At 41.9% G+C, this 15,223-nt stretch overlaps 1 protein-coding gene across 1 annotated transcript in view; it reads left to right on the top strand.

Annotated features, from left to right (window-relative positions):
- Positions 1-15,223, top strand: part of LOC145398921 (ribosomal RNA-processing protein 7 homolog A) — a 36,268-nt gene that overhangs the window by 7,214 nt on the left and 13,831 nt on the right. Inside the window, exons 5-6 of the mRNA XM_080271653.1 lie at positions 6,897-7,053; positions 8,594-8,715. Of these exons, the coding sequence (XP_080127779.1) occupies positions 6,897-7,053; positions 8,594-8,715 (279 nt within the window). The remainder of the gene's footprint in view (positions 1-6,896; positions 7,054-8,593; positions 8,716-15,223) is intronic.

The following is a 15,223-nucleotide window of genomic DNA, read 5'->3' as shown; positions in this document are numbered from 1 at the left end:
TCAAAGATGATGCAGGATTAAGCTGGAAAATTTTGTTGGGCTGATAGGTGTAAGAACTGAATCTTTGATGCATTAAAAACAAGATTATTTTCACCCCAGTTGGAGATATGAGCCAAGTCAGACATTAGGTGTGCCATAGCCTCATCCCTTGTTTGTTGAAGTAACTTATGAGATGGACGTTGTGGGAACCGAATGGAAGGTGAAGGATGGAATCATCAGCATATGAGTGGATAGGGTTAGATGTACAGTTTTGAAGGTCATTGATGAATAAAATGAAGAGAGTTGGTGATAGGATAGAGCCCTGAGGAACACCACTCTTGATAGATCTAGGAGAAGAATAGTGGCCATCTACAACAGCAGCTATAGAAGGACCAGAAAGGAAGCTGTAGATGAAGGCACAGATAGAGAGATAGAAACCGTAAAAGGGCAGCTTGGAAGTTAAAGATTTATGCCAGATTCGATTGAAAACCTTTGAGATGTCAAGTGCAATGGCAAAGCTTTTGCCAAAGTCCCAAAAGGAGGATGACCAGGACTCTGAAAGGTAGGTGAGAAGATCACCAGTGGAGCGTTCCTAACAGAACTCATACTGACAATCAGAAAGAAGGTAGTGATGGTACAAATGCTCTAGTATTTTTTTGTTAAGAATGGGCTCAAAAACTTTTGAGACACAGGATGTTAAAGCAGTTGGATGATGGAGGGTTGGGAATGGCCACCCTTCTTTGGGACTGCTGATATGAGAGCAGACTTCCAACAAGAAGGAAAGATACAAGTTGATAGACAAAGGCAAAAGAGTTTACCTAGGCAGGGTGTAAGCACAGAAGCACAGTTCTTGAGAACAACAGGAGGGACCCCATCAGGCCCGTATGCCTTGTTAGTATTGAGGCCAGTGATGGCAGAAAATACATCAGCCAAAGAAATTTTAATGTCAGCCATGAGGAAGTCAGATGGGGGAAGTGATGAAGGAACAGCACTGGAATCGTCTATGGTGGAATTGGAGGAGAAAGTCTGAGGGAAGAGATCTGCTGTATCAGTAAAAGAAATAAAAACAGAATCATCAGAGTAGAAAAGAGGAGGGAAGGGTGAGGAGGTAAAGATGTCAGAAAGGTTTTTGGCAAGGTGCCAGAAGGAGCAGGAAGAATTTGAGTTGGAGAGTTGAGAGCATTTAGTACGGATGTAATTATTTTTAGCAGAGCGAAGAACAGACTTAGCACTATCCGGGCAGAAACATAAAAAAGATGTGATTCAGGGGTGGGTTGGCTCCGGTACCTTTTATTGGCTCTCTTCGTGTTGTGGACAGCATTAGAACGAGCTTGATTAAACCAAGGCTTTCTTGCACTAGTCAAAGAATATGAGAAAGGAATGTATGCTTCCATGCCCGAGAGTATGATCTCCGTAATGCACAAGGCACACTCAGATGGCTCCCAGCCATGAGCAATAATCATTCCAAGGAAAATCAAAGAAGTACTGCTTGAAGGCCTCCCAATCAGCAGCTCCGAAGTGCCACAGACGACATTTCTTTGGAGGGTCCTCAGGCTTTACTGGAGTGATAGGACAGGTTGAGGTAATAAGGTTGTGATTGAAGGAGCCCAATGGAGAGGAAAAATTAACGGTGTAAGCAGAAGGGTTGTAAGTAAGAGATCAGGTATGTTGGAACTTTCTCCAAGGTGGTCAGGGATACTGGTTGGGTACTGTACAAGCTGCCCTAGGTCATTAAGGATAGAAATGATGTAGGCTTGTTCACCAGGTGGATCTGTGAAAGGAGAGGAGAGCCAAAAGTGGTGGTGAACATTGAAATCTTAAAAAATGGAGATTTCAAAGAAAGGAGAAACGGATAGAATGTGTTCCATTGTAGAAGTAAGGTAGTCAAAGAATTTTTCATAGTCAGTAGAATTAGAGGATAAGTAAACAGCACAGATACATTTAGTCAGAGAATGACAGGAAACCCAAAGCCAGGGAGTTGAGAATTCAGAAGAATTAAGTTCAGGAACACGAGAGCAAGATAAGTCGTTGCATATATATACACAACAGCCACCTTTGGCTTTGAAATGAGTGTAGAGAAAGTAGGAAGATACAGAAAAAGGTTTGCCGTCAGTTGCCACAGACAGCTGAGTCTCAGTTAAGAAGAGACGGTGAGGTTTAGAGGAGGAGAGATGGTGAACAACAGAGAGAAAGTTAGAGGAAAGGCTGCAAATGTTGCAGAAATGAGGAAGAAGTGAGTCGGACAGTGGTTCCAAGTAGCTTGTTGAGTTGTTACCCGGAGAGGGGCGGATGATGGAGGAGCTCCAACTCTCCCTGTCATCAGTTTTCCATCCACCTTGGGAGTACTGTACTGCCCTGCTCGACTGGTGCTACAGTCTACTCCTGCTGGTTGGAGTTTATTGCTCACATAGTGTCACTCAGGGATGAGTGAGGCTGGTCACTCTCATCTTAACCTGCCCTGTCCCGACCGATTTTCCACCACTGACTCCCCCCAATCCCGACCAATTTTGGAAAAAATTTTTTTTGGCTCAAACCTCCGCTTTTGGTGAGAAACATCGAAAATTCATAGAGAAATCGCTCACCTGAGGTTTAAAATACTAGATACAGGTAGCAGTACCCCTTACCTTACTGGGTTTTCTATCAGGCTGGCTCCAAAGAAAACGAGTTCTATGGGAGGGTAACTATGCCACACCACTCATAAATGGTATTTATTTATTTATTTGGTACGAATTTATGTGTAGTACGAGAGTATATTGGTTTTCACACAGTAATATAGGCAATATAAGCATTGTTTCACTCACCAAACACATCAACATACCTGACCTTATTTGGCAACATTACCTGATTATCATTTCTGACTGTTTTTTCCTCTAATGCCACATAAACTTTGTCCTCCACGTTGTCATCGATTGGGGAATCACTCTGGCCCTGAATTTCGTACCGTGACACGACGTGTCTTTACTGGCCAGGTAACTGGTAACAGGTGAATTGCCAAGACAATGGCATGTGGGGGGCGGGGAGGTCATGCGGTGTAAGGCATTGTCCCTGCCTGGCATCTTGTAGAGGAAGGTGTTCCGTGTATATGTACCAAAAATCATGCGCGAAAATTGAAAATTTTGCAAATTAGGGACCTTGCAATTGATGCGCGTTTATACACGTCAACGGGACTGACAGTGACAAAGCGTGTGGACGTTTATATACATCAGCAGGACGCAGCGGGTTAAATATTGGGACCAACTTCCCTAGCTCCAGGCTCCTACACTCCTCATGGGGTGGCATAGGATTGGATGATGGATGGTTGGATGTAAAAATGTTTTGATCATAAAATCTCAACAGCCATGTTTATTATTATCATCATCCACCCAGTCCTTTTTCTACTATTGACAGGAAAAAAAAGAAAACCGTGGCAGAAGAACCCTCTCCAATATGTACCCCCAAATGTTTCGTGCTTCATTGAATCATCATTGAAATTTTTAAAGTTCTATGTTCCGCTCCACAGGGTAAACCATCCATATTAATGTGCTTCACCTTGAGTTTAGGGTTGGGCCAATTAATCAGCAGGTGACCGATTAATCGGGGCCAATTAGTTGAAGAAGCTTATTTCTGTCATTTATACTAACCTGCATAATGTATTGTTGTCAGTATGTTAGTATGGTGATGTTACCAAAACTTTGATACCCTTTGCAAGGCATTTATTTCAAGCAAGTTCCATGAGAGAGTGGGATGTGCGTTGGGAGCAGGGCAGTGAAATGGCAGGGAACAAAGTGACATGGAAGCGACTTGTCTGTGGCCACCTCTTGTGGGATTGAGGCATCTGGCAATAGATAGATAGATAGATAGATAAATAGAAGTTCCTATATGAATGTATATTAGTTACTGTACATTATGTATATTAGTTTTATGTGCTCCTTCTGTTTATTTTTACCATTTCCCATATTATGGAACAGATAGACAGATAATGAAAATAAATGAATCAGTTTTTTCATCTTTTTTTAGTTTTTCATGAAGATTGATACATTTTCTGTACACTACCATTTCTAGCAGCATCAAGGATCACCACAAGAACAAGAAAAATTGCAAATTCTAACAAATTACAACCAGGATGCACAGAATGGGATGTTGCAGCAAAGCAAAACAAGACTATAGAAGAGTGGCAAATGACAAACTACTGTATTTGCTCTCCATAGGGGAGATGGCAGTTGGGCAATAAACAGAGTCGAAAATAACATTTGTGTGATGTCTTTAACTTTGTGTTGCCAATAATTTCATGAATATTAATTCTATCTATCTGTCTATTGCCAGACGCCTTAATACCGCACGAGGTGGGCACAAACAAATTGCCTCGACGTCGCTCTGTCCCCTGCCATTTCAATGCCCTGCTCCCAACTCACACACCCCTCTCTCATATACCTCTATTCGTCAGTCTCTCACCCTCCATCCTCTCCACATGGCCAAACCACCTCAGTGTGTTCCTCCTAACGCTTCCTATCACATCCACATCCACACCACAACGCTCCTTTATATCCTCATTTGTCAGCCTGTCTCTCCATGTGACTCCACAGGTTCCTCTTAAATAACTCATTTCCACTGCTGTCACTCTTGACTTGTGTCCTTCCAACAATGTCCAAGCTTCACTTCCATACGTTAGAGTTGGTATCACAATACTGTCATGTAGGAACTTTTTCACGTCCATGCTCACTTCCCTGTTTCTTATCACTGCTTTCAAGGAACCAGCAACCTTTCTTCCTCATTGTACCCTTTCAAGCTCTTCATCCTCCAAACTTCCATCGTTACTCATCACATTCCCCAAGTACTTAAACATACTCACATTTTCCATTTCCTCACCATCCAACTTCACTGTACATTCACTGACTTCACCTGTCTCAAAGACCATCACTGTACTCTTCCCTGCATTCACCTTTAGATTCCGTTTCTTACACACTCTCTCAAACTCATCCACCAAACCTTGCAGCTCCCCTTCGTCTTCACTTAACAACACAGTATCATCTGCAAGCAACAGTACAGGGAGTTTCCAGATACTACCCTCTCTCACTAGGGCCACTCCAACATCCACTGCCCTACCTTGTATCTCTTTTATTACCCCATCCATGTTCAGATTGAACAACTATGGAGACATGACACATCCCCGTTTCAACCCAACCTTGAAAGAGAAAAATTCACACGGTTCACCATCCACACGCACTGCAGCCTTAGCACCATCATACATACACTTCACAGCATTCAGCAACTTCCCATCTACTCTTATATTCTTAATACTTTCTACAATCCATGTCTATCCACCCTGTCATTGCTTTCTCCAAATCCATGAAGGCTGCATACAACTTCTTTCCCTTCTCTAGAAACTTTCCCACAAAAGATCTAAGAATGAATATCTGATCTACACAACCTTTTCCCTTCCTAAAGCCTCCTTGTTCTTCTCCAACTAATTCCTCTGTTGTTTCCCCAACTCTGTCAATAAGTATGCTACCATACACTTTTCCTATTACACTAAGAAGACAAATGCCCCAATGATTACCACACATTTCTTTTTCCCCTTTTCCTTTGTACAAGGGAGTAATTATATCTGACTTGCAATCCTCCAGGACTTTACCTTCCTCCCAGGCCAATCTGCACATCCTCCACAACCATTCTACCACTATCTCTCCCCCATGCCTCAGCATTTCACCACACACTCCCATCAATTCCTGGGGCTTTCCCTAGTTTGACTTTCTTCATTGCTTCCACAACTTCTGTCCTACTGATTTCTTCCTGTCTTCTCACATCCCTCCTTCTCCCAGCCATTCCCCAGCCACTTATACTCACATTACTTCCATTCTCTATATTCAGCAATTCCTTAAAGTGTTCTCTCCATCCGCTCACTTTTTCTCCCTTCTCCACTAGTAATCTACCATTTTTATCTTTCACTCCCCTACTAACTTCACTGCCACCCTGTCTTACTCTCTTCACCTCTTTCCAGAACATTTTCTTACAGTCCCTCCAATTTACACTCAAATTCCTTCCAAATTCCTCATCCACTCTCTTTACTCTCTCTACTAATCTTTTCACCTCTCTCTTCCTTTCTACATATAACTCTCTCTTCAGCCTCTCAACTTCTTCCATGCCCCTATTTCTCATCCATTCATTGTATGCTTTCTTCTTTTGTGGCATAGCCTGTCTCACCTCTTCATTCCACCATACTGTTCCTTGCACCCCCTTCCGTCTTCGCTTCACCCCACACACCATTTAAAATTTTTTCATAATCGGCCGATAAATCAGTATTGGTCAATTACAGTAAGACCTTACTATAACGGACTAATTGGGGCCCAAACCATTCCGAAAAATGTGAAATTCTGATAAAAGTGGCATCCGGACTTCCCACTGCTAATCCAGACTTTTTCCAAAAAATCAAACATTAGTCCGGATTGCATGAATGGTTTTTAGACTGTTTTGGCTGCCGTTGCAATGCTGTACTTTGTTATAACTTCACTACATTAATCAAATGGTATAACATATATAATAATACTGTATTGTACACTGATAAACATGTCTTTTGTTTACCTTATTGTGGTGAAAATAGCTGAAGTGGTCAGGCAGTCCGTACTGCTTCTGGCTTTATCGGACTTTTTCCGATATACCGTATAGGAATTTAGTCCGGTAGCTCCAAGAGTCCGATAAAAGCAAATTCCGGACTATTGAAGTCTGTTATATCAAGGTTTTACTGTATTGACTACTGGTTAATCAGTAATCGGCAAAATTGTTTATCGGCCCAATCCTACTTGAGTTGCAGTCATAACACTTTGTTTTTTAAATACAGCTGTCTTCAGTTGTAATTTAAGTGTATTATATTAATATTAGGACCTCTTTCTTGTACAGTCATTGTGATTGAACAGTACCTAATATTGCACAATATTTTTCAGAGTGGCAGCTGCAGTATAATGACACTGTTGTTGATAGACAAGCTCTGAGTGATGAGATCAGACGTATAATGGAGGAATATGATAAGCATTGTGAAGAAGAGAAAGCAGCTGGGAAGGAGGAACCTGATGAAGAAGGCTGGGTTACTGTTAAATCACAGTCAGTATTTCTTTTGACACTATACATTGGCTTAATGAATTGGAGTGCAGTTATAGTTGCTGTGATGATCCTGTCACATCATATTATTCTCCAAATACACATACATACAAGTTATGTCTGTCCATAAATACCTGTTCAGAAGATGTGTAAGATCCAAAAGCTTTTGTTGGGTGGGGCCTGAAATCACATAAGACAAGGTCTTGTGTGGTCTTGTCCCAAATTAACTTGCCCCATAAATTTTTCAAGTTGACATGCTTGATTTCAGCCCTGCCTGGTTTTCCAGTTTCCTAATTTGCAGAAGTGTAAATCCAGCTCTATCCTAGTAACTGCCAGATGGCTTTATTCACATGAAGAGACCTCTCAGACTAAAATTTTCTTATTTTCTGCTACCCCAAAACATGTTCACTCTCCTAGAAGAGATCTCTAAGAAAGAAGAGAATAAAAACTATTGTAATACAGGTATACTGGTATCTCCATGATTTTTTTTTTTTTTTTTAATCATCACCAGCCAGTTTTATTCAGCGTAAGCAAGAGATCTCAGACTGAAGGGGTTAAGCAAAGTGTGGTGACAGCTGGTGCCTTTCATGAGAGTTTAATTTAAAGGTGTGATCGGACAATCCTTTGCTTAGTTTGCAAGGGGCTTTAGTTGTTAACCCCCGTCTTCCGAGATGCTATACGAGAACGTTACCACTGAGCCAGCGAGTGGTGTATGTGTGTGTGTGGCCAGCTGATCAAGTGTAAACGACCATTTCATACCCCGTAATTTTAAGCGTGTTGTTTCATGACTACTGTATTTGTTTTGATAAAAAAATTTAGTTGAAAGAAGTGCCTGGTGAATGGTGACGATGATATAAAAGAGACTAGAGGCAGATGGTGAATGGTGTGTGTGTGTGTGTGTGTGTGTGTGTGTGTGTGTGTCCATGCATACATGCATGTGCATGGCCAGCTGATTGAATATAAAGACTATATCGCATCCCATCATTTTAGCTGTGTTGAATTATGACCATTTGTTTACTATGTTAAATTCCTTCCAGGATTGTTTTACTGTCATTACTTGAGGGTTTGCTGCTGATGTTGGCAAGTGAACCTCAAGGCATGGGCTGACAGACAGACAGACAGACAGACAGACAGACAGACAGACACACACACACACACACACACACACACACACACACACACACACACACACACACACACACACACACACACACACACACACACACACACACACACACACACACACACACACACACACACACACAGTCTCTCTCTGTCACTGGGTCAGGTCATGGTTTATCTTCCTACACAAAACATGTTTAGTGCAAATCAGTCGTGCATAACTTGAGTGTCTTCTTTTACTGTACAAGAAAAATGAGAACAAGGTTAGTTCTAATTACAGAATTTTTAATGTAGAAAATGTAAAATGTGCAGTTCAGGGTACAGTGTAGCAAATGGGTAAATAATTCAGGTATACAGTATTTTTTGTGGCACTTGTAATTAAGTTATGCTGGTAATTATTTTTCTGGTTTGATTAACCCAGAAAGAAGAAGCCACAACTGGAGAAGGTTGATGAACTGAATATGAAGAAGAAGAAAAAGAAGAAGAGGAAGCAGAACTTGGTTAATTTCTACAGCTTCCAAAATCGCCAAGTAAAGATAGACCGTGAGTATCAGTCATTTGTGTTTTATTCTTGACTACTTGATCAGATTATATGATTGTGGTACCGTATGCAAGATCAGGCTGAGAGGAATAAGGTGGACCAGGAGAGAGAGGAGCTGTCAGGGAGAAAGACTGAAAGTTGAGAAGCTGAGGATCAAAGTAATGGCAGTTGAATGCAGGGCCAAAGTAAAGCAGGAGTTAGAATCAGTGAATTGGAATGAAATGGATCTGGACAGCCTGTGGAATTGGAATTGCTTAGTTAGGAATGCTAAAGCGGTGTGTGATAAGGCAAGAGTAACAACAAAGAAGGAAGATACAGCATGGTGGGATGAAGAGATTAAGAGAGCAGTGGAGGAAAAGAAAAAGTGGCCAGACTGGTTTCAGGACAGGGGTTCAATTGAAATAAGAACTGAATATATTCAGAGCAAGAAGCACGTAATGAGAATAGTGAAGAGGAAAAAGGAGGAGGTAATAATGATCTAGGAAGAAAAATGACTGCAAATTACTCTGAAAATAGGAAATTATTCTGGAAAGAGGTGCAGAAAAGCAGAAGTGACAGCAGAAGGAAGTGTGAAGGTGTGATGGATGTAGGTGGTAGATTATTAACCCATGGGGATGAAGTAGGGACCAGATGGAAAGAATATTTTGAAAGCCTGATAAATGGGAATAGAGAGAGCAAAGCCACTGTAAACCTGATTGGTTTTGGGGATGTGCAGAGAAGGAATGCTTTGCCATTAAATTTGACACTTGCAATGGTGAAGAGCACAGTGAAGCAGCTGAAAAACAGGAAAGCAGGTGAGGTTGATGAGCTGTATGCAGAGATGATTAAGTGTAGTGGAGAGAGCAGAATGAACTGGCTGTTGGAGATATGTATGAAGGCATGGATGAGTGAAACTATGCCAGCAGAGTGGAAAAAGTCTGTGATTGAACCCCTTTACAAAAATAAAGGTGAACGAAATGAGTGCTAGAATTATCGTGGTACAAGTTTATTGACTGTGGTAGGAAAGGTATATGGAAGAATTATTATAGAGAAAGTAAGAGAGATATCAGAAGTCCTAGTGAGTGATGAGTAGGGTGGCTTTAGGAGTGGCAGAGGATGTGTGGATCAAATATTTGCAGTGAGACAGATAGTGGAAAAGGCCTGTGAGAAGTACTGTAAGGTGTTTATGACATTCATGGATCTGGAAAAAGCATACTACAAAGCAGACAGAGAAGGATTGTGGAAAGTTTTGCCCATGTATGGTGTAGATGGTAAGCTACTAGGTGCCATCAAGAGTTTTTATGATGGTACTGAAGCATTGATAAGGGTAAATGTTAAGTGAACAGTTCACGATCGATGTGGGCGTGCGACAAGGTTGTTTGATGTCCCCGTGGTTTTTCGATATATATGTATGGATGGGGTGATAAGAGAAGTAAAAACACATGTAATGGAGAGGGGGATGGTGTTGATAATGAATGGTGATGGATGGAATATCTCAAATTTGTTGTATGCTGATGATGCAGTACTGTACTGTACTACAGTACTTGCAAATACTGAACAAGAACTTGGTAGATTAGTGCAAAGTATTGCTGATGTCTGTGAGCATCGTGCCTTGAGAGTAAATGTTGAAAAGAGTAAAGTGATGGTTATTGAGAGTGAACGTGACTCCGAGTGTGATTTTACGTGAATGGAGAGAGACTGGAATTGGTGAGAGAGTTCAAATACTTCAGTACAGTGATAGAAAAGAGAGGGAAATGTGCGAAAGAAGTGGACAGTGAGTGATACAAGGAAGGAAAGTAGCTTGTGCAATAAAAGCCTTGATAAGAAATAGAGGCTTGAGTGTTACAGCTGCACGAGGCATACATGAAGGAGTGTTAGTGCCAGCTTTAACATATGGATGTAAGACTATTGTGTGGCATGAAAATGAAAAGAGTAAGAGCAGAGGAGATGGGACTGCCAAGGAATGTATATGGAGTATAGAGATTGGATAGGATACGAAATTATGTGATTCGCGAAAGATGTGGGGTGAGAAAGTCTGTGGACACTAGAATTGAAGAGAGTGTACTGAGATAATATGGTCATGTGGAGAAAATGGATAACAATAGATTGGTGAATAAGGTATATCTGAGCAAATTTGAGGGAGAGAGGAGGCGAGGTAGGCCTAGGATAAGGTGGAGGGATATGGCGGATGAGTGTGTGAGGAAGAGAGGTATGGAAGTCGGTGAGGCAAGGGGACTGACAAGAGAACGAGCTGGCTGGATGAATATTGCGAGAAGCGCATAATCAGGGATTTGACACCTCTTTTTAACATGACAGCTTTTGGATTGACTCTATTGGATACATTTATGTGAAGCTACAGAATGTGGTGAATGTTTCTGGCATATCAGATAGAGCCAGGATTCTGGGGGCTTGAATGGTGAATGAATGGAAGCATGGCCCATTAGACCGGGCACGTTTGGGCTGTCTGGACATTGCTACTGCTCATCCTTCCCTAGGGTGGGAAAGGAGGTCCAGGTGATGTTGATGATGACTACTTGATATTTTGCCATACTCCTGGCTCACCTACTCCTTTACTAGCCCCCACTTTCATTTAGTTTGGTAACTTTCCCATTCTTGCTTACACTTGTCTCACTGATATTTACCCTGCTTTTGGCTTAATTACCTCTCACCATCCACTCACGCGATGTAGTGCTGCTCTCAGATGACTGCCCTTTCCTCTCTTCCTTCACTCCTTCATTCCTCTTCTGTCTTTCATTCCTTCATTCTTTCCTCTTCCTTCTGTCTACAGGTGTCTCTACACTGAGTGACAAGACAGATGGTTTCCTGTACACCAGGAAACCATTTACTACGCTGGGTGATAACTGTATACAGTAACCAAATTTTGGCGCCTGGCTTTTTAGTGGATAATTAAGGCACATCAATCGGCTTGAGCCAGTGCAGACTTATATTGAAGGAGTGGTTGGGGTTTATTTCTCATGTAATGTCAATCAGGGATGAGTGAGGCTGGTCACTCTCATCTAAAAAGTCAGGACCAACTTGCCTAGCCCCCAGCTGTTACGCTCCTCGTGGAGCAACACAGGATCAGATGATGAGTGAATGAATGATTTTCATTTATTCATTATCATTCCCCAGTCTTGCTTACACTTGTCTATCTATCTATCTATAGCCCGATGCCCTAATCCCGCAAAGGGTGGCCGCAGACAAAACGCCTCCAAGTCGTTCTGTCACCCACCATTTGACTACCCTCCCCCCATCTCACCCCCCCCTCCCTCATATACCTCTCAACTCCATCCCTCCACCTCATCCTTGGTCTACCCCTCCCTCTCCCTCCCTCCACCTCACCTACATATACCCTCTTAGTCAGTCTTTCATTCTCCATTCTCTCCACATGTCCAAACCACCTCAGTGTATTTCTCCTAATCTTCTTAACCACATCCACATCCACCCCACAACGTTCCTTCACTTCTTCATTTGTCAACCTGTCCCTCCATGTCACTCCACATGCTTCTCTCAAGTAACTCATTTCCACTGCTCTTACTCTTGACTTGTTCCCCTCTTGCAGGGTCCACGCCTCACTTCCATACGTCAGGGTGGGGATCACAATACTATCATGCAGTGATTTCTTAACTTCCATACTCACCTCCCTATTCCTCATCACTGCTTTCAGTGAACCAACAACCTTCCTTCCCTGCTGTACCCTTTCATGCACTTCATCCCCCAAAGTTCCATCCTTGCTCATCACACAACCCAAGTACTTGAGTGCACTCACATTCTCCATATCCTCACCATCCAACCGTACTGTACATTCTGTGACTTCATTTCTCTCAAACACCATAACTTTACTTTTGTTTACATTAACTTTCAGCTTCCTCCTCCTACACACAGTCCCAAATTCATTCACCAAACCTTGCAACTCCCATTCATCTTCACTCAACAGTACTGTATCATCAGCAAACAGCAACACCGGAATCTTCCAAATCTCACCCTCATTCATTAGAGCCACCCCCACATCCACTGCCCTACCTTGTACCTCCTTTACAACCCCATCCATGTATATATTAAACAGCCATGGAGACATCACACAACCCTGTTTCAGTCCCACACTGAGATCAAAGAACTCAGCTCACCATCCACTCGCACCGTAGCCCTAGCTCCTTTGTATATACTCTTCACAGCACTCAACAATTTCCCCTCCACTCCATATATTCTTAATACCTTCCACATACCTTGCCTGTCTATTCTATCATAAGCTTTCTCCAAGTCCATGAAGGCAGCATACACTTTCTTTCCCTTCTCTAGATACTTCTCCACTAAACATCTTAGAACAAATATATGAGCTACACACCCTTTTCCCTTCCTAAATCCCCCTTGTTCTTCTCCAGCTAGCTCCTCTGTCATATGCCTAACCCTGTCATTGAGTATTCTACCATATATTTTACCAGTCACACTAAGAAGGCAAATACCCTATGGTTACCACATACTTCTCTCTCCCCCTTTCCTTTGTATAAAGGAACAATTATACCTGATTTCCAGTCCTCTGGAACCTTCCCTCTTCCCAAGCCAGTCTACACAACTTCCATATCCACTCCACAACAATCTCACCCCCATACCTCAGCATTTCGCCATACACTTCATCAATTCCTGGGGCCTTTCCCAACTTGATCTTCTTCATTGCTTCCACTACTTCTGCCCTACTGATCTCTTCCTCCCTCCTCTCATCTCTTCTTCTCCCAGCCATTCCCCAACCACTTATACTCGCACTGCTCTCGCTCTGTTATACTTGTGTGCCTGATAATTTAACCCCTCCGTGGCCGAAGGCCTGGAATTTTCCCTGCACCCCAGGCTGACGCCAGGGCCATTTTTTTAAGTTTCGAAAATTGATTTTTTTTTTCTTGCCATATTGAAGAGAAAGTTCAGATGCACCTGATAGTGCAAGTCTCAGCTTCCTAGATGCATTTTGTGGCTTGCAATGAAACTCGGAAGTTGCAGAAATATCGGCAACCGAAATCCGCCGCCCAGGGGCACTGCCGCAACGCAACTGGGCAGGTATTGTTATTTTTTTTTTTTACCTCCCAAAACAATGCGAATGGTGCTGAAATGTGCACATATGAGATATGATGATATCGAATGATTTCAGTACATAATCTGTTAGGAATGGCTGGAAAAAAAAATGTCATGAATACATTTTCACCTTTTTGATATAAAATATGTTTATGGTAGTTTCGAGTTATTTTTTAAGTTATCGTTGTGCCCATGCTTGGAAAAGAGAGCAAAAGAGCTGAATTTTCAGTCCTTAATGAGAAAACTGCACGTCCTCCAAGGCTAGACTCTGCCACGGGAGAATAAAGTAGAGGGTCAGATCCGATTAGTAATATGGAAGTTGAGTCGCAACTTCTAGCTCCCACACCACGAGCATGGCTAAAAATAGAATCGTAATGCAGTTTCAGAACCAAGAATAAGTCTAATTATTACGAATATAGATACAGTGCAGAAATAAATACGTTTACAGAAGGGGGAAAACGTATTTTTTCCATCATAATATGTTCATCTTTCTCTATCATTTTACGTTCATCTTTATCATTTTACCTTGTTATTTTCGCAATATATATTGCTGTCTCGTAAACAGGGTGGTTGTGTGTGTTTTGCATGGGAGGAAAAAGATTGTATTTTCTGTCTGGGTTGAGATAATGGCTGTAACTATTTATGTTTAGGCATGGCCACGAGTGAAAAAAACGCACATCCGCTTGTCATGATGGCAGTTTTTTTTTTTTTTTTTTTTTTTAAATAATAAATAACAGAACGGAGGAAGGAAAAACAAATGGGTAAAAAAGAATAATCCATACACCAGATTACTGGTGTCCTCTGTTCATAAAATATCTGTAACAGTTAGACTTGAACAGTTGTGGGTTGAAATTTGGAGGAAAACAACTCTGGGGAAGCGAGTTCCAGAGAGATGCAGTTTGGGGAATGAAAGAATTCTGATAGGCAGAAGTTCTGCAATATGGTTGAGTGACATTCCAGTCATGAGCACTACCAGATGCCCGTGTAGCACAAGGGAAGGCATGGAGAGGTGGCACCATGGACGCAACTTCGTCTGAGCATTTGCCAAAATAACATCTGTAAAATAATGCAAGGGAGGCAGCATTCCTTCTTACTTGCAGGGGAGGTAGTTTATATGTAATGGCAGGGTTGTTAATGATTCTAACAGCTTTATTCTGAATTTTGTCTAGTTGTCTTTTGTCAGGTGGTGAACTGACAGATGATATGTGAGAGGGTGAAGTCAAGGTCAGTCTCATGTCCCAGATTTTCGTTCACTTCCCGAAGGTTTTCACAGTTTTCTACAAGTTGCACCGCATCAAATGATCCAAACCATTACAGCAAACCTGAGCAGATAGGTAAAGATACCAAGACAAAAATGTATTTTTCACCTATTATCATGACTTTTTTGTATGTGCCTGTTTTACTTCATAATTGTCAACAGGTGGTTGTGTGTGTTTTGCGAGAGAGGACAAAGATGATGTTCTGCCTGGG

The sequence above is a fragment of the Coenobita brevimanus genome, chromosome 47, assembly GCF_032717465.1.
Source record: "Coenobita brevimanus isolate Jiangsu-jjx chromosome 47, ASM3271746v2, whole genome shotgun sequence".
In the NCBI taxonomy this organism is placed as follows: Eukaryota; Metazoa; Arthropoda; class Malacostraca; order Decapoda; family Coenobitidae; genus Coenobita; species Coenobita brevimanus.
The sequence above is the reverse complement of the archived record's forward strand: the minus strand, read 5'-3'. Positions and strand labels throughout refer to the sequence as shown.